Source organism: Oryx dammah, unplaced genomic scaffold, assembly GCF_014754425.2.
Source record: "Oryx dammah isolate SB20612 unplaced genomic scaffold, SCBI_Odam_1.1 HiC_scaffold_6, whole genome shotgun sequence".
In the NCBI taxonomy this organism is placed as follows: Eukaryota; Metazoa; Chordata; class Mammalia; order Artiodactyla; family Bovidae; genus Oryx; species Oryx dammah.
In genome coordinates this window covers 30,505,843-30,524,009 of record NW_024070190.1, presented here as the reverse complement: position 1 = coordinate 30,524,009, position 18,167 = coordinate 30,505,843, and the positions used below count along the sequence as shown (strand labels likewise).

General features: G+C 41.0%; 3 protein-coding genes across 7 annotated transcripts in view; 1 reads left to right on the top strand and 2 right to left on the bottom strand.

Moving 5' to 3' along the window:
• The window catches only part of FAM149B1 (family with sequence similarity 149 member B1), a 52,285-nt gene extending 45,122 nt beyond the window's left edge, over positions 1–7,163 (top strand). For 2 of the 5 annotated variants that reach the window (XM_040242421.1, XM_040242426.1), the window contains 5 exons: positions 857–1,081; positions 2,450–2,573; positions 2,811–2,936; positions 4,739–4,835; positions 5,953–7,163. In XM_040242421.1, the coding sequence (XP_040098355.1) occupies positions 857–1,081; positions 2,450–2,573; positions 2,811–2,936; positions 4,739–4,835; positions 5,953–6,026 (646 nt within the window). In that variant the 3' untranslated portion in view covers positions 6,027–7,163. The remainder of the gene's footprint in view (positions 1–856; positions 1,082–2,449; positions 2,574–2,810; positions 2,937–4,738; positions 4,836–5,952) is intronic. The other 3 variants (XM_040242424.1, XM_040242423.1, XM_040242425.1) reach the window with 3 other exon arrangements.
• Positions 5,094–12,732, bottom strand: DNAJC9 (DnaJ heat shock protein family (Hsp40) member C9). The gene is made up of 5 exons (XM_040242484.1): positions 12,027–12,732; positions 11,714–11,854; positions 10,823–11,077; positions 8,798–8,884; positions 5,094–8,421 (listed from the first exon to the last, which is right to left on the bottom strand). Exons 1-5 carry the CDS (start codon positions 12,204–12,206, stop codon positions 8,302–8,304), a joined length of 783 nt encoding a protein of 260 aa, XP_040098418.1. The 5' UTR covers positions 12,207–12,732; the 3' UTR covers positions 5,094–8,301.
• A 2,994-nt stretch (positions 12,733–15,726) lies between these two features.
• MRPS16 (mitochondrial ribosomal protein S16) lies at positions 15,727–17,760 on the bottom strand. Its single transcript, XM_040242490.1, has 3 exons — positions 17,383–17,760; positions 16,456–16,716; positions 15,727–15,969 (listed from the first exon to the last, which is right to left on the bottom strand). Exons 1-3 carry the CDS (start codon positions 17,393–17,395, stop codon positions 15,836–15,838), a joined length of 408 nt encoding a protein of 135 aa, XP_040098424.1. The 5' UTR covers positions 17,396–17,760; the 3' UTR covers positions 15,727–15,835.
• Between the last annotated feature and the right edge of the window lie 407 nt (positions 17,761–18,167).

Sequence of the window (18,167 nt, the reverse complement as noted above, 5' to 3'; positions counted from 1 at the left end):
TGCTCGAGGATACCAAAGTGGCCTGAAAGCTTGAAGAACATGGCCTGTGGCAGAGTGTTATTCTTCCACTTTTCCTCCATATCACAGCATAAATACTGTCTCTTAGGTGCCTTACAATAAAATCAAACGGTCTCTCATCTGCTTAAAACATAAAAATGAAGCACCTGAATCTGTGGGGCAGAGTTTAAGCTACTGAACTGTTGAATATGGTATTTTATTTACCAGAGTACTTACAGAAGAGTATTGTATTTCACAGCTGATTACGCAAATGGGGATCTACTGACCTGGGCTGCACAAAGCTCTGAATCCTTTGGCTGTTCCCAGCTTTCTAAGGAACCCCTACCCCTGTGGGCTTCAACTAGCTCACCATTTTAATCTCTGCAATGGGAGCCACACTAGTGCCACACCACTACTAAGCAGCAGTACTGGCCTTTCAACTAAGTCTTTCTGATGACATGCCTTCAGCAAAAAGAATGCCTCCAACATGGTAGGAAGCACATTCCCTGAGGTAAACTTCTGGGAAGCACTTTGGAGTAGCTACACTACAGGTTAGCCTTTACCAGTAACTGAAGAAGTGACTCTGATGGCAGGTGAATAAAGTACTTGCTTTCCCAAGTTTCCACTCTAGTAAATCATGTGTAAGACTGAAATGATGTCCTTTTTTCAGATACACATTCTCATTCCTGAGATAAATTATATGACATCTAAAACTAGGTTATTGATTGATTGTTTTTTGTTTTTGCCTTTCTCTCCCTTGAATGTACTTGAAAGTTTAAGGCTTTTTATCCTTTGAGTTCTGTCTCCCTGTACAGAGCAGTCTTGATCTCACTGTGGGTTTCTGATATTTGGCCACTAGAGATCTTGATGACAAGCTACTTATGAGACCTGGGTCCAGTACCATCTTTTCAACTCGAAATTGGCCAAATCGAGCCCTGAAGCTTAGTACATCATTTCTGTCATATACAGTGCAGTCCGCCAGGAGACGCAACCCCCCACCACGTACCCTTCATCCCATCAGCACAAGCCATTCACACGCTGGAACACCAAGACTTATGGATGAAATACGCAGAGGATCCCGAGTGTAGGTTTCAAAAGCAGAATTTCTGGAATCTGTGGTAAAACTAATGAAGAATTTTACATATAGAATGAATTTAAAGATAAGATTGAAATATATGCCTAGGCAGTAATCACTATATATTCTTATGATGAGTTGTACACTGATTTAAATCTAATACAGAAAAAATGGAGTTATATTTGAATAATATATAGATATACTTATCTTCTGATTATACTTATCTTCCTTCTGATTTAGCTAAACATATTTTTACAAATGAAATGTTGGCTAGAATATTTCAACGGAACTCATCAAAGGAATAGAAGACATTCTATATATATTTTTATTAAAACATTTTCCTTAGTGGGAACATGCCCAGTAAAATTCTTCCCCCAAATGATGATTAGTTCTCCTTTAATATTATTCCATACCAATAGGATTTACTTATTTCACTGACAATGAAAACTTCATAAATCTCAGATAAGTAGCTGCCTGTATACACCAGGAAAAAATGTCCCTTGGCACATCCTAGGAAATAACAGTCAACATGTCCTCTTCCCTTTTCCCATCTCATTGTGCAAAAGACTCCAAGTCAAGTTTTTAAAATAAAATCCTTCCATTAGTTGTTAATTTTAAAAACATCTTATGAGGGTTGATTTCTAAGACTATGATCAAGGGTAGGAATTAATAACACCATAACTGAATTCAGTGTTTTGAATTCAGCCTCTGAATGAAGCATATGTCACTATACTTCTCTCCCAACATTTCTTAATTTTGACTTTATTGGTATATTATCTATACCAGAAGAGCTATACATTCACTTGGGTATGAGTGGTTTTGATGTAAAATTAATCTCTCATCCCTCTGACAGTGCTTTTTTCGAAATGGAAAAATAAGCTGCTTTTTTTTTTTCTGGGATATGAAAAGTATCATTCAGCTTTAATTACTGTCTTGGGCATGAGTAATACTGTAACTGCTCCAAATCCTTTGGAAGGAAATAAAAGTTTAGGATCCTTACCTGGAAATTATAATTTTTAGTGAAAAGGACAACCAGAAGGCCCAGAACTGTGAGTTTCATCAGATGCGAAATTAAAAATTTCCCAACCCAGGATAGGGAAAATTGTTTTATTCCAGTTCTTTATGGGAGAAAGGGTCAAATTCCGCTGTGCACTCAGGATGAAGTTTCAACAAAAAATAAGAAAATACTATGAAGCCCAAAATTTTCATTCTCCAAAATCCTTTGAGATCGCTTCACTTAAAAAAGTGTAGGCAGCTTAAAGCTTTCTGTGCATGACATTAAACTAGTCTGTTCAATGTATTTGATGCTAACCAATTTGTTTATATTGTTACAATTTTATGCTTTCATATCTTGGTTTTTGCTGGTGGGATCTCCAGCCCTGTGGCGGCTGACTCGCTCTCCTCTCCCTCACCACTGCCGCTGAGTCGAAATAATCTGCTGCCACCTATTGGCACCTCTGAAGCAGAACACTTGAGCATGGTGGGGCCACAAAGGCAAACGGTATGTCTCCTTCCTATTGCCTTTCCAATGTTTATAAAACCTCATGGTCAGTAATTCTGCAGGATCTGTGCTCTGGTTTTGACTTGTATATTTTGTCAAATGTACAAACTGAATTCTGATTTGACAATGTAATTGGAGCTGCTTAGCCTGCAATTACCATACCTCTTAGGGCTGATACTGGACATGCACAGCTCCACTATAAATTAACTGTTTCTGTACTTCTTATCCCTTCTGCAGAAAACCCATAGCGATTCCAGTCGAGCTCGAAGTGCAGTGGTGGATGAGCCTAACCATCAGCAGCCCCAGGAGAGGCTCCTGTTACCTGACTTTTTCTCCAGGCCCAATACAACTCAGTCATTTTTGGTAGAGTGACATACTTCCTCTATTGTCTGATAGCTGAGGAAACGGGAAAAAACTAGTTTGGCAGGCTTAAGGCTTTATATGGTGACTTAATCAACTCTAAGAGTAAAAGCTGAGGTTCTAATAAAAACAGTGTTTTACGTTTTAAGTATATTTGTTGAAACTCTAATTGCTCTCTGCCACTCATTATTTTAACTTGTAAAAATAAAGTAAAATGCCTTATATATAAACAATAAGCAATTTATATATAAGCAATTTAAAATTTAGATATTTCTGAGAATAATCAAAAAAAGTTAAACTCCAGTGCATATCAGATTAGCGTTAACTTCATTCTTTTAACATTGCTCTGAGGGAATTAAACAAAAAGTGGTAACATTATGTTGTGGACTGGTGGATGGCAAGTTAAGACTTGCAGTTTTTGTTAACTGGTGTTTGAAATGCTAACACTGTCACCACTAAATGTACATTTACTAGACTTTTTACTTTTAAACATCAGAAACAACCTGACTGGGAGACTAGAGGTCAGGCACTGATGTTGCCCCAAACTACAAGCCAGGAGCTCAGCCCCACAGCATTTGCTTTGTACAAGAGGGCTTGGAAAGCCCAGAGAGTGACTGAGGGCACACTTGTGGCGCAAGAACCAGGCACCCACATCCTAAACCAGTTTTCAAGACAGTGGTGTTTGCAACCCACTTATCTCAACTCGTAATTCTTAAACTGTATCAGCCTAAAGCACCATATGATCTTTCCTCCATTAGAAGAGTGGTGAGAATAAATGAATGGGACATAGTACTAGCTTTTTAGGGCTGCCATAACAAATTACCACAAACTGGGTGGCTTAAAACAATATAAATTTATTCTCTCGGTTCCAGAGTCTGTTAAGTCCAAAATCAAGGTATCAGCAGAGCTACATTCCCACTGCAGGCTCTAGGGAAGAATCTTTTCTTGCCTCTATCCTAGTTCATGAGCTGTTCAGCTTAATTGCCTGTTTTTGTAAACAAAGTTTTCTTAGAGCAGAGCCACCACATTCATTCAATTTTGTACTTTCTGTGGCTGCTTTCTTCCTCTTAACAGCAGAATGGGATAGTTCCAGTGACAGTATGTTCCACAAAACCTGAAATGTTTACTATCTGGCCCTCTATTAAAAAAAAAAAAAAGTTTGCTGACCACTGATAGAAAACATGGGGCTTTATCAGGAGAGGGAAAAAAAAAAAAACCCTCAAATTTCTTATTCCAGTGCTGACAAGAAACTGAGGGGATGTTTTTTATCCTAGAAGTACTAGCAAAATGGCATTGATAGCTCTTTTTTTAGTATCTGCATGTGGATATTTTAGTTGTATCTTAAAATCTTTAAATCCCTTAAACTTTGAAATGTTTGAGTTCCATATTGAGTCACATTTTAAGCATGGAGGTTGTCGGTGTTGCTGAAAACGTTGTTCTATTGTTTTAAACAGTCAGCAGGCAGTGAAAATCAGACTCAAATTTCCTTGAGAGCCAATTATGAGTACTTAAGAAATATTAAACCATATGGATTATTTATAAATGCTAAGATTTTCTTAAAGGCATATTAATAAAGGTGCAGAACTTGCAATTTTTACAAGTTAACACTCACCCTGTGGGCTGCTGGTTTGGGATTTTTAACTTGGAACGTTAAGAGTATATTCAGCCAACTGTCCCTCAGAGTGACAGATGATGCCAGTTACACTGCTGTCTGACTTTAGGGCTTTCCCTTGTAAAACAACTAACACATTATCCTCTGGAAGAAGTCACACTGTAAGCAGTGACTCATCTTCTCTCTTTTTCAGCCAGATACGCAGTATCGTCGTGCGTGTGCTGCCGAGTATCCTCACCAGGCCCGACCTGGTAGGGGATCTGCAGGGACAGTTGGAGATATTACTACAGGTGGATTATTTTACTACAAGCTTGTTAAGATCTTGCTTTTTTCCCATGCTTATTATTTTTCCTTTCTCCAGATTTTATATTTTGCTTTCCTACATCTTTGTAAATCATCTCAAATTCATTTTGGAATATAGGATATAGTAATAAAAAGAAAAATAAGAGAACTCTTAACTGCTCAAAGCCAAAAAGCTCCAGACCTGTTTTCTCATATATAAATTAACCTCTTGCCATTCAGGCAGAGTAAATACTTTTAAAAAAAAAAATCTAAACCAATTAAGCCAAATAAATCATTTTCATAGCATTCAAACACTGCATGGATTTTACTATGTAGGCAAAAACCTGTATTGCTATGGATTAAACTGCTCTAATCAGTTAAAACTGGTAGGCCAAGGTAAGAAAAGAAATTCACAATGTCAAGACATGAGGAGTCTGATTCTATCCCACTAACTTTTTTGTCTTCTAAGTTATATTCTATAGTTTCTGTTTTCATAGGAGTGATAGAAGAAAATTTAAGAATGTCTAAATTCTTCCTATAATGGTCTTCTCACCACCAGGGTCATTTTTTCCTTATGTTATAGGTGAAATTTAGAATTACCAGGCAGTTGAAATGTTTCCTGTTAATAATCAGATTAATCAGCAAGTATGTTAAAAGGTAATCTGCCTGAAATTATCTCTGTAGTTCAAGTGAATTCTCTTAGTTCAGGTTCCTAGTAGCAACACTTGGTAGTCTTTGAATGCTGTCAGCAGATTCTGTTCTTGGATCAGTCCTCAAGGAAGCACTACTGCCTCTGAGCTACAGTTATTACATCTGGCCATGCTGATGGTCAAGTATAACTAGTATAATGTTTAGGTAAGTGAAACACATTTTATTCCTTTTTAATTAGTGACTGTTTTCTAAAATTAGGTAACTATATCACATCTTACATAGATTTTTTTACATCATAAAATATGTAAACACGATTTTTATTGCTTTAGTAAATATAAACTTTACTACTTAGCCACAGTCTCCAAATTTAAAGTCTAACAGTTGGAGCAAAAAAATTCTGTACATAGGAGCTCAAGACGATCAAATCTAGAATGTCTATTCATGTTACTCTATGATGTCATCTTTGTCTCTCAGGTCCTCAGTTACATGGATCTACAAAATCTCAAAACAGAAGTGGACCAGTCTCTAGAACCAGGCAGGGGCCATAGCACGAATGAGGAGAACTTTCTTCGGGCTGCAGGGAACACATGGGAAGATTTCACAAATCAATGTTCAGTCATCTCATGATGCAGACCTTGTATACAAGAGACAACCTGAAACCATCTTTGTCAATTATTTTGGAACAGCAGACTGAGAACAGTATCAGCCAAAGATTACATGGGTACTGTTTCTATCTCCAATTACTGTCTTCTGTTCAGCATAAGTTTATAGCCAAAGATGTAACAAATGAATAATTTCCTCCAAATCACTGCTTATGTTGTCTGTTAACAATGATCAGTTCAATTACTACAGCATTCTATCAGACTACATGTACACAAAACATAGCAAATCGTTTGATAACATTATTATTGGCTTTGGAATACTTCTGCTTGTGTTAATTTCTGGAGAGGTATACTCAACTTGTAAGTCATTTTTAGGAGACAGTTCCGTAAAAAATCACATCACACAGATGTGATTCCTAAAGTTTTCTCTTAGATGTCCAAATCCATAGGCAGATATATATGGAAGGGATGAATAACTAAAAACATAAATGTTGAGCACTGATATACAGTAACCCATGTAATAAACAATGTTTTTTTTCCCAGGTAGGACAATTCAGCCTTAAACAGCTGCCTGACATCAGGTTATACTTGTTTTCTTCTCAAAGTACTTTAGTGGTCATTCCCCACCCTGCCAAATATCACACCTGCCTTGCCAGATTCTCTCCTGCAGGTCTAAGAAATGCAATTTAAAAATTTATAGAATCTTTCTGTTAGTGAGCCGGCAAGACACAACTTCTTAAAATTCCCGAAACCCTGCCATTCTGTCTAGTATAAACATATGCTAAGAGCAAAGGAAGAGAACTTTGACATTCTTCTGATTTTCACATGGACCTTTCCCGAGTGCACTCATGAATGCAGCAATGGTTTTAATTATGGTTTAAACTTATTTAAATTTCGTTGAATTCTGATGATCATACTGGTTTTAGATCTATTAATCTTCAGACTTGATAAATTCAAATGATCATAAATTGGGGTAATTTTATTGTTTCAAAGTGTTCTAATACTATCATATGAAGACAGATACAGCAAACAACCTGCATTAAAACTGTATTTTTAATAAAATTAAGAGTGTTTTTTAACCTATTTGTAATCACAAACTGAAAACGTGTCTTATGCTTACCTCAGATAAATTATATACATGAATCTCACTAACAGAAGGCTTGTTTTATGCATATGGTATTGAATATATTAGCTTACAAATCAGAGATTTTAAGTTGAACAGTCTCTAAGAAATTTTCATATATTCTAATGAACTCATACCAGTTCTACTAAATATAAATGGAAATCTCTGTACTGTTCTCACAAATCAACACCATAAGAACATAACAAACCACTGGATCAAGGCAGCTTGCCTTTCACGGTCAAAGTTAACAAGGCATTTAGCCTCACCCTTTTATAGATGACAAACAAGTTCTGACAAGCTCAGTAACCTGACTCTAAGGACATTCAGCAGTTACAGAGAGGATTACAGCATCTCTTGCAACTTAAACTAGGCTATCTGCTACAATGCTGGCTAGAACTACTTTTCTTCTCTTTTATCCTAGGCACCATTGATATATTTAATAAATCATCTTTTAAATGATCATATTGGGATCACTTTAAAAGTCCTGGGAACTTGTCATCTTTCACTTGATTATTTAATCTTATGCAATTCTTACAAAAGTGCTTGAAGTAATCTGAACACCTGTTTCTTCTATACACTTCAAGCAAAGAGTGCCAAACTTGGTTGAGGAGGAAAAAAGACTGAAAGCAAACTGGCAAGTATTTGGAAAATAGATGTCCAGCAAGTGTTGAAGTCTAGGTGGAGTACATATCCTAAAAAACACACACCACTGAATACCCTGAAGCTCACTCCTATGTGGCAAAATAACAATTGCTAAAAGTGGTAGGGACAGATCTGCATTCTAGATAGTTCCTTATACAGAAGACATACGGAAGAGTGCTCTCAAGCAAGCATTCACACCGCCCCCCAACCCCGCTCCCTCAGTGATCATCACCAAACTCCTTCATAGGAGGACCTCACAGAATCTCAGCATATTTCTAGGATATACTAAGACCAGGCTGAGAGAGTCTACTTGGTTTAGATAGTTGATCCAAATAATTTAGGCTTGAAAGACAACTTTTCTCAAGAGTTGAGTTGACTTTTTTCTTCAAATCTTGACTGTACCTTGCCTACAAAGGCATCAGTTAACACCTATGGACTTTTGAAGAGAATATTCCATTATTTCTTTTCTTTCTTGAGAGTCGTTTTTTTCCCTCCTCGTTTGGAAGGTTTGCAGTACTTTGCTTCCATCTGAGCCAGAAAATTGTCCATTTCCTTTTGCCGATCCTTTTGTCTGCTCTGTTTAAGAAGTTAAAACACAAGCTTTCAAAACTCAAGACTATCCACAGAAATAAAGTATTTAGCAGTTGCCAGGGGCTGGTGGAAAGGGAGAACAGAGAGTGACTGATAGTGGATAAGGGGTTTGTGTTTAGAGTGATGAAGATGTTCTAGAATTAGTGCTGATGACTGTAAAACCTGATTAATATACTAAAAAACCAATGAATTATACCACTGAATTGTACATTTTAAAAGGATGACTGTATGGTTCCTGAATGTCTTAAAAGATGAAAACAAAATGCCTACAATACTATATGAACTCCAAAGAAATATTAGCAGTAAGAAGCAGAAATTGAAAGAAATGGCAGTAAGCTTCACAGACAACCTCACAGTTTACCTGAATGGCTGCTTTCAAGTTATCCACTCCTTCATCAAGCCCCAACTCCTTCCTGCTCATTTCTGCTTCTTTAGCCTCTTCCTGAGCCTAAAACAGAAACTCATGTGAGATACAATGCCAACCTAGCAAATACTAAAAATACACCCTCTTTCCCCAAAGCAAATCTGTTAAGACCATTTCAATTTGAGGATTATATAAATTAAAAGGATAAAATCAAGCAGTAGATCCTTTTTTTCCAATAAGCATTTCTGAGTGTTACCCATTTGTATTTGCTAGGGGTAAGCAGGTCATTTGGTTCCATAAACCATAGGGGGACAGGAAGAAAAACAAAATGCTAGAAGAGCTAAGAAAGGTCACTTAACCAAGGATGCTCTCAAAATGTTGCCAGGACACAGGCACCTCAAATTCCTTCTCTGGAAACCAAATTTATTACATGTGACTTGTAGTAGCCAAGAGTGCAACTCTGGTTTAAAATTTCCCGAGTAGTTAGGATAAACTCTAACAAATTCCGTTTTAACGTTTCTTTAACAGATTTCAAAGCCACCTCCTCTTGCCAAATTTTACTAGGGCACTGATTCCAAGAATACCTTGGGAAAGGTTAGTAAGTTCATTCTCCAGGGCAACACCTAAGACTATGAGAGGCCCCAATCCCCCCAGAATTTTCTAAATAGCAATGAATACTATTAACACTGTGAATGATGATATGTTAGGACCTTGTTACTCTAATGAGTTTCCCCTACCTACTTTCAGTCCTTGAAATCAATTTATTTCTTTTACTACTATTTTTTCTCTAAGTTTGCAGAACTCTTTGTCAGAACTATTCCATTCCCCACTCCACCCCCAAACTCTAGGGAAGTTTCTCAAGCTAATAGGCTATTACTGAACACAGCTGTGCTCAGTTTCACCTAAAAAAAGTTGCCAACTTAAACTGTCAGCTTGAAATCTAGACAGATGTAGCGTATAAGCCAAAATGATGATTTTGATACACATTCCACTTCTCTCAACACACTTGTCAGGTTTCTCCTGCACCTTTTTACATAAAAGCCTCAGACTTAACTCCACCTCCGATTCAGCCAAAGTACCCGCCAAAGAGCTACAGTCTTACACTTGTCTGCTCTCCCTGGAGTTCCCATTATGAAAGCCAGATTGAGGCAAGAGTGACTTTAATACCAGTCCGGTCTTCCCGTAAAGACCAGAGGCACAGATATCTGTTATCTTGAATCTGCTCCCTCCTAAACCCCAGATGTCCGTAAGTTCCTTTCCCTTGCCATCGTCCTTACCCTCACCAACTCCCCAGTTTAATATGGGTGGAAAGGACACACAAACCACAATCCTTGATACTCTACAAAAGTATACCTCAAAGGGTGTTTGGAAATACACCATTATCAAAATAAATTGGTTTTTGGTTGTTTTTTTTTTTTTTCACTCACCCCATCTCCACCCTCCCTTTTTTTGTTGTTTTTTGAATGTATATTCTGGGTCTAACTCAAGAATCTAAGTGAATGAAGTCACTCAGTCATCTCTGACTCTTTGTGACACCATGGACTAGCCTACCACGCTCCTCCATGGGATTTTCCAGACAAGAGTACTGGAATGGGTTGCCATCAAACTGGGCAATACAGGAATTTGAATTAATAAGACATAGTCCTACAGTCTCTTTCACCTTCTCACCCCTTAACCAAGTGACTCACTGTGGAGCCTATGTATCTGGATTCTGTTACTTTATTGCCTTAGAATGCCTCAGCAAGGTTAAAAGAATTGGCCCATATGAAGAATATTTCAGTGCTAACTTCAAGTGATACTGATTATCTAATCCATGCATTAAAATCCTTTTGAGCACAACAGAGTAGGGAAAAAAAGTTTCTCTTAATGAGCTCATTATGCTCATTTAGTTAGATGGCAACTAGAAGTTAAGCCTTATCTTTATTTCAGCAGTCTTATTTCTATTTTGATTGTTATAAATATCTTCAGATTCTTTTGGGAAGTAGTCAAGATATAAATAGTAAATGGCATTCAAAATCTTACCCTCCTTTTCCTTGCATTCATCTTCTGCTTCGATTCTTTGACAAAGGCATTATAGGATGGGACCTCTCCAGCATCAATGGCTTGTTGAATAATGTGCCTTATCCTGGGTTCTTCTGTGTATTGCACACACAGCACAGACTCCATAATCTGATCCATGTCACCCTTGAAGTCCAGATAGGCCTGTTTAATATCAGTCAGTTCTTCTTCAGAACCTTTGTATGTCTTCTCAAAAGCCTGAATGTCTTCCAGAGATATCTGAACAAATGAGAGACACATGCTGTAACTTTGAATCAGTTTATTTTAAATAATCGGAATACAAGAAAAAACTTAACTCAGGTTTCAAAATATTTCTCCCCAAATACAACAGCTGCTTGAGTTGAAATTGTTGCAAGGAAGCAAATTTTCTCTGCTAAAGATTTTCTAGGGTTCTCCCTAGTCCAATCTTTAGAACTGCTAAGCTACACACCAGGAAAATTTAAGTGAAGTTTCCAAAGGTGAGAAGAGACCCAGAAAAACACTCAGGCCTTACACCTGGCTTTGTAAAATAAACACATATTATAAAAAAATTTAATGTCCCCCTTTCACTCCACTCTACACCAACAGATAGTTAAAGGCCCATTTCAGTAAGTGCATCTATGTATGTACGTGCATGTGTTATAACACACATATATACATGGTTCAACAGAACGGTTAGATAAATTTGCCCTTCTTCAGAGAAGTGCGGCTCTCCTAAGGAATATCTGTGTTGTGTATGCGTTTATTAATATTTAGAGACCAAATAAAAAATCCTCATTCTTAATAACACAAAACACAAGACCTTAGAGGCATTCAATAAAGGTCTGTTGAATGAGAAATGTTAACGGTCACAAGAAAATCTCCAGAGTTCTTTACCTTTTTAAAGAGTAATCTCCAATAGGCCTCCCAGTCCCGGTCTTGGCTGAGCACATCAGAATCCTCGTCCACTGTTCCCTGTTCATCGTATAATGTTCTCTGTTCTTTGTCACTCAGAACGGAGTAGACCTTCCCAAGGATCTGCGGGAAAGAGTACACTAAAATCACCCCTCCGCCTCTCACTGAAACCGCGCCGCGAGAAATAAAGATTAGAAAACGCCAGGCCGGGTTCGGCTCACTCCACCCCGGGAGAGGCCGGGCGGTCATAAGACGGAGGGAAGCCCGGGCGGCCGGTGGATAGAGTTTAGCGCACCTGGAAGCGGCGGGTGGCGTCTTCCTTGTCGCCCTCGCCCACCCGATCCGGGTGCACCCGCAGGGACACCTTGTGATAGCCGCGTCGGACCTCGCTGTCTGAGGCCTCGCGCCGCACGCCCAATACTTGGTAAAGGTCGGCGGTGCCGAATAGTTCTTCGCACAGTTCCAGAAGCCCCATGGTCGGCAGCGGTGCGAAGGGGCGGCGGGCTCAGCAAAAACACCTGAACACAGCTACACAGAGTAAAGCTCAAGAGCGCCTACCTTTTCCCGCGCAAAAAGCCCGAGGCGCTAGCGTCACAAGAGGCGCCGGAAGAGGCGGGGCCACGACGCCGCACTTTACGGCCGTCGAGAAACGGGGGCGTGGCCATGCTGGGGACGGCCAGGATTGAGGCAGTGAGTCTCCCAACACCGAAGTCTCCTTCCACAAATTCTCTCAGGCCCGGCCCTCCTCCTCTTACTCTGAAAACCTCATCCCTACCTTTTCCCCAATGTCCCAGCTCAGTTTATGCAACAGTGTAAACGTTCATATTAGGTTGAACCTAGCGCTGCTTTCTGCTTTTTTTTCCAGTAAAAAACGGCATAACATCAGCATTTGGCAATCTCATGTGGTTTAAATTTGGGGATCACAACAGATTGTGGAAAATTCTTAACAGAGATGGGAATATCAGACAACCTTACCTGCCTCCTGAGAAACCTGTATGGGCTTCCCTGTAGCTCAGACGGTGAAGAATCGGCCTGCAATGGAGACCTGGGTTCGATACCCCAGTGGGGAAGATCCACTGGAGACAGGAATGGCAACCCACTCCTGTATTCCTGCCTGGAGAATTCCATGGACCGAACAGAGGGGCCTGGCAGGCTACAGCCCATGGGGTGGCAGAGTCAGACACGACTGAGCGATTAACTACACTACTACAGGAAGCAATAGTTAGAACCAGACGTGGAACAATGGGCTGGTTCCAAACTGGGAAAGGAGTCAGTCAAGACTGTAAATTGTCACCTTATTTAACTTATATGCAGAGTAAATCATGCGAAATGCTGGGCTGGATGTATCACAAGCTGGAATCAGGACTGCAGGGAGAAATATCAAAAACCTCAGATATGTAGAGAACATTACCCTAATAGCAGAAAGTGAAGAACTAAAGAGTCACTTGATGAGGGTGAGAGTGAAAAAGCTGGCTTAAAACTCCAACGTTCAAAAAACCAAGATATGACATCCAGTCCCATCACTTCATGGCAAATAGGGAAAAAATAGAAACAGTGACTGACTTTTTCTTTGGCTCCAAAATCACTGCAGGTGGTGACTGTAGCCATACAATTAAAAGACGCTTGCTCCTTGGAAGAAAAGCTACGACAAACCTAGACAGTATTAAAAAAGCTAAGTGCTGAAGAATTGATACTTTCAAACTGTAGTGCTGGAGAAGACTCTTGAGAGTCCCTTGGACAGCATGGTGATCAAACCAGTCAATCCTAAAGGGAAATCAACCCTGAACATTCATTGGAAGGACTGATGCTGAAGTGCCAATTATCTGACCACCTGATGTGAAGAGCCGACAAACTGGAAAAGACACCAATGCTGAGAAAGACAGAGGGCATGAAGAGAAAGGGACAACAGAGGATGAGATGGTTGGATGGCATCGACTCAACAGACATGAGTTTGAGCAAGCTCTGGGAGATGGTGAAGGATAGGCATGCTACAGTGCATGAGGTCGTGAGAATCGGACACGACTGAGTGACTGAAGTTGGGACTGCTAGGCAGTGACTTTCCCTTGAGCCCTGCAATTTAAAAAACCTATATTAAACAAAAAGCACAAAATACGTCTTCTAAAAATTATCTAATTGATAGAACTTCTAGATTTGACATTGTTTACAGAATCATTTCCATTCACCTTCCAGTCCCTGAACCACCTTCCACTTTGGTGGAGATAACATGATCCAAACCCCCATCTTGATAAAAATATAAGCTTTAGAAACAAAGGCTTTCTAAAGTGCAGACGTGTGTTTGAGCATGTTGGATTTGAGATGGTATCAAGACAGACAGATGCAATCATCCAAGAACTGGTGAAAAATCTGGGCCTGGAAATCCAAAGCAAGAGTAGGACTAGAGGAAACTTTGGAAATCAGGGAGAGGATGAGCTTACACAGAAGTTTCCATATGTGTGTCTTAAATAAAAGACAGACCAGGGCACAAAGTGAATACACGAATTGGCAGAAATTCAACAGCTCAAAATAATACCTATTTCACATCAGTTCCCTTCATTGGTCAATACTTTCCAGAATTACATTCTCCTCTACTCTACCAGTTAAGGTGTCTCCAAAGACCTCAAACTCTCCAGGATATACTGTTCTCCTTTAAACTTTGAAATGGCTTTCAAAGCATTTCTTTTTCCTACTTTCAAGATCAAACTCCCATGAAGTCAGTTGCTCTCTGCCTGTCCTGCCTTTAAAGCCTCCCCAAAGCAAGTGGAGGCCATCCAGTGACAACTCAGAGAGCCTTGATGACCTGAGTTTGAGGTGGCTGGCAATTATTCTCAGAATATAAAACTGAGGATAGGTTGGTACAACAACAGGGCTTTAGAATCTCCTATATAAATCTCCCATATTTTAGTTTTATACCAGATTATGAAATTTATATTATTCAGTATGACAACTAAAGCCATCTAACCCTGCTACAGTTATGGTGGAACAGATAACAGGCTTTGGGGGGACACAACCAGTCATTTATATTAACAAACCATGGTGCTGCTGCTAAGTCACTTCAGTCGTGTCCGACTCTGTGTGACCCCATAGACGGCAGCCCACCAGGCTCCCCCGTCCCTGGGATTCTCCAGGCAAGAACACTGGAGTGGGTTGCCATTTCCTTCTCCAATGCATGAAGGTGAGAAGTTAAAGGGAAGTTGCTCAGTCATGTCCAACTCTTCACAACCCCATGAACCCCAGCCTACCAGGCTCCTCTGTGCATTGGATTTTTCAGGCAAGAGTACTGGAGTGGGGTGCCATCGCCTTCTCCGACAAACCATGATACCTCAACCTAATTTTGTCACTGACTTTTAAAAGTGGACTTTTGAAAAGCCCTTTATCTTTACTCACTACCCCCACTACAGACATAACATGTTGGAAAGGGCTCTCCAGGTAGGAACATCGGGGTCTGACTCTGTTCTGCCCAATACTGGCCTTGTCCGAGTTTCTACTTCTGAACCTCAGCTTCCCCACTGATAAACTGAAGACAATCCTACCTAATTTCATGATACCTTATAATTCTCACAAATAACCTTGCATGGAAGTTGTACATAGGTACTTTACTTTCTTCCAGGTATTCTTTCTTTAAAAGTAGATTATTAGAGCCTAAAAGCATGTAACAAACTACCTTTGTAAATTTGAGATTGTGTGTTGACAAGACAATGTAAATCTGCAATTACAAAAACAGTAAGTTAAGTAATCGTATTCTTGAGTTGGTGGGATGACCATAAATGATTAAACAAGGAATACTTGGAGAGGACACAGACATGCTGGTTGGGGACTTTGAAACAGGGAAATCTTGGAAGGTAGTAGGCTATAAAGTTGCCCAGGGGACCCAGAGTCCAACTATCTTTCCCCTGAAGAAGGCTGAAAGAATTAATTAGTATCTACACTCAGCTTTATGTCAGTCAAGAACAAACTTCTCCCTGGGCTCTGTTCAGATCAGGCCAGATGATCATGGATGACTTAAAAAATTCCATTTATTCACCTCTAAATATAATAAAACTAAGAGTTCTGCACAAATATTTTAAGAGGACTTCAAGTTCGTTCCCACTGCTATGTTCACTGAAGTCAGTTCTCTTTTGTTTCTGTAGCCTCTGTATCTGTTTTCTGAGCCGCTAAGAGGACTTCTCGTGCCCGTTTCCGTCGCAGCCTCTCAGCATTTGTGATCACCATCGGGTGCAGAGGGAAAAAGCCAGAAAGACCTAAAAGTAACAGGATTCTCATTCATTATAACAATACAAACTAATGTTTACCTGGGAACTCAGTCTCACTGAACTGAAGTCTAACAGAGATTTGATCCAAGACAAAGATTCAAAACAAATTCCTCACTTGCCAAAATGTTTTCACCTCTTCCCCCAGTTCCCTTCCTTCCATTTACTGCAAGATCACAATGGATGTTGTCTACTTCTTAACACTATTTTCCTTACTTGAAAAAATCATCAAATGACAGTCATGCAAGACACACCATTCCCCCCCTTTTTTTTAGCATAAAATCTCAGTCATCCAAAAAGTCTCATGAAGTCTCTACAAAAGGCATCTCTAGATTTCAACTGGCAACTAGATCAATTTCAGTTCTCCCTCCAGTCCTGATTAGCCTGGAGATAGTGAAAATCATTCTTAATTCTCATCATCTTGGAAATGACTTAAATTTAAAATCCCCTCAAAGAGGTAAGGCTTAGCTGAGTTACCCAGAAGCTTTTCCACAGGCTTCGAGAGGTGGGCTCCACAGCCAATCCAATGCCGGATCCGGTCCAGGTTGAGAGCAACGAGTTTCTCTCCATGACTGTTGGGCATTGGATCATAGGAGCCCAGCTGCTCTATGAAACGGCCATCCCTGGGACACTTGTTGTGAGCAGCCACGATGCAGTAGAAAGGCCTGTTGGTACAGCCACCGAGCGCAAGGCGGATGGTTAAGTGGCCTCCACGGTAGGCCTTGCAAAGGACAGTAGCTGTAGACAAATAAGTGGTTAAGACACAAAAATCGAGAGCACAAAATGCAGAAAATGAAATGAGACAACCCCCTTCACCCACTGAAATGTCCTTGCTGCTGCTGCTTAGTCGCTTTAGTCGTGTCCAACTCTGTGCGACCCTATGGACTGCAGCCAGCCAGGCTCCTCTGTCCATGGGATTCTCTAGGCAGACTATTGGAGTGGGTTGCCCGTGCCCTCCGCCAGGGGATCTTCCCGATCCAGGAATCGAACCAGTGTCTCCTGCACTGCAGGCAGATTCTTTACCTCTGAGCCACCAGGGAAGCCCAAAATGTCCTTCCTTTCAACCAATTCTTGTCAGTCGGACTAAGAAACCCTTTCTTTGTGAAACTCCTCTTAAACACTCCAGCTATACCCATCGCAGTCAACACAGGCCTGATATTTACTGTCTCTGGAACAAGCTGAAGCCCAGCTGCCTCATCTAGAAAATGAACGCCATCTATCTCAAAGGAGTTCAGCGAAAACTTTAAAAGGGAACAAGAAAACTACTGAGGGCAGAATCAAACGTGTGCAGTTTCAGGTACGGACTGTCTCTAGCTCGTCTAGGAGAGCGCAGCTCCAGTCAGCCCACACTCCCTCTTATCCCCGAGACCGCCCGGAAGGTCTCCCGAGGCCCCCAGCACTCACTGAGCTGGACCATGGCGCAGCCGGCGGGCCCCGGGGCCTGTGCGCCAGTTGCGACGCCTCGGAGCTTCCCGGAGCCGGAGCGAATCCGCTCTGCAGCCTCCGGCTGCGCCGACAACCCGCCAGAAAGCTCAACGCTGAAGAACCGCAGACTTCAACACTCCGCTACCCTAGCCCAGGCACCACGGTACCGGAAGCGAATGGTCCACTCGCCCCGCCTCTTCCGGTCCCTTCCCTGCACTTCCGTAACACAACACGGAGAGCCCTAAGGTATCTTAACTGCCACAAAGAAGGAGCGGTACAACTTGGGAATGCCCTGCGAGCCGAGCCCGGTGGGATCTCCCGCTCACTGCCCTGTGGATCTCTGCCCGAGGGAGGAATACTGGGAGAATCCCGGGAAGGGGTGAAGTGAAAGTGTTAGTCACTCAGCCGTGTCCGACTCTTTGCGACCCTATGCATCGTACCCCGCCAGGCTCCTGGGTCCATGGGATTTCCCAGGCAAAATACTGGAGTGGGTTGCATTCCTCCCTCAAGGGGATCTTCCTGACCCAGGGATCAAACCCGGGTCTTACCTATTGCGGCAAATTCTTTACCGCTTTGAGTCCAGCAGAGAAGGCCACCATCCATCCTTCCACCAGATGTTTTCCGAGCACCAGTTAGGGCCTAGGCGCAGTGCCAGGGAACGCAAAGATGAAAGAGGGCTGTCCTTGCCCCTAGGCAGCTGACAGTCCTGGGGTGAGCAGAAAAGAAGGTGAACCTGGTAATTCCTCAGGAAGACTTCATAAAGG

Excerpts from the sequence above, each read along its gene's own strand:
- DNAJC9 (XM_040242484.1), bottom strand. The coding sequence starts at position 12,206 with ATGGGGCTTCTGGAACTGTGCGAAGAACTATTCGGCACCGCCGACCTT. Across the intron at positions 11,078-11,713 it reads GGAGATTACTCTTTAAAAAG|ATATCTCTGGAAGACATTCA; the intron begins GTAAAGAACTCT and ends TCATTTGTTCAG. Across the intron at positions 8,422-8,797 it reads ACTTGAAAGCAGCCATTCAG|AGCAGACAAAAGGATCGGCA; the intron begins GTAAACTGTGAG and ends CTTCTTAAACAG.
- MRPS16 (XM_040242490.1), bottom strand. Across the intron at positions 15,970-16,455 it reads GCCTGTGGAAAAGCTTCTGG|GTCTTTCTGGCTTTTTCCCT; the intron begins GTAACTCAGCTA and ends TGTTACTTTTAG.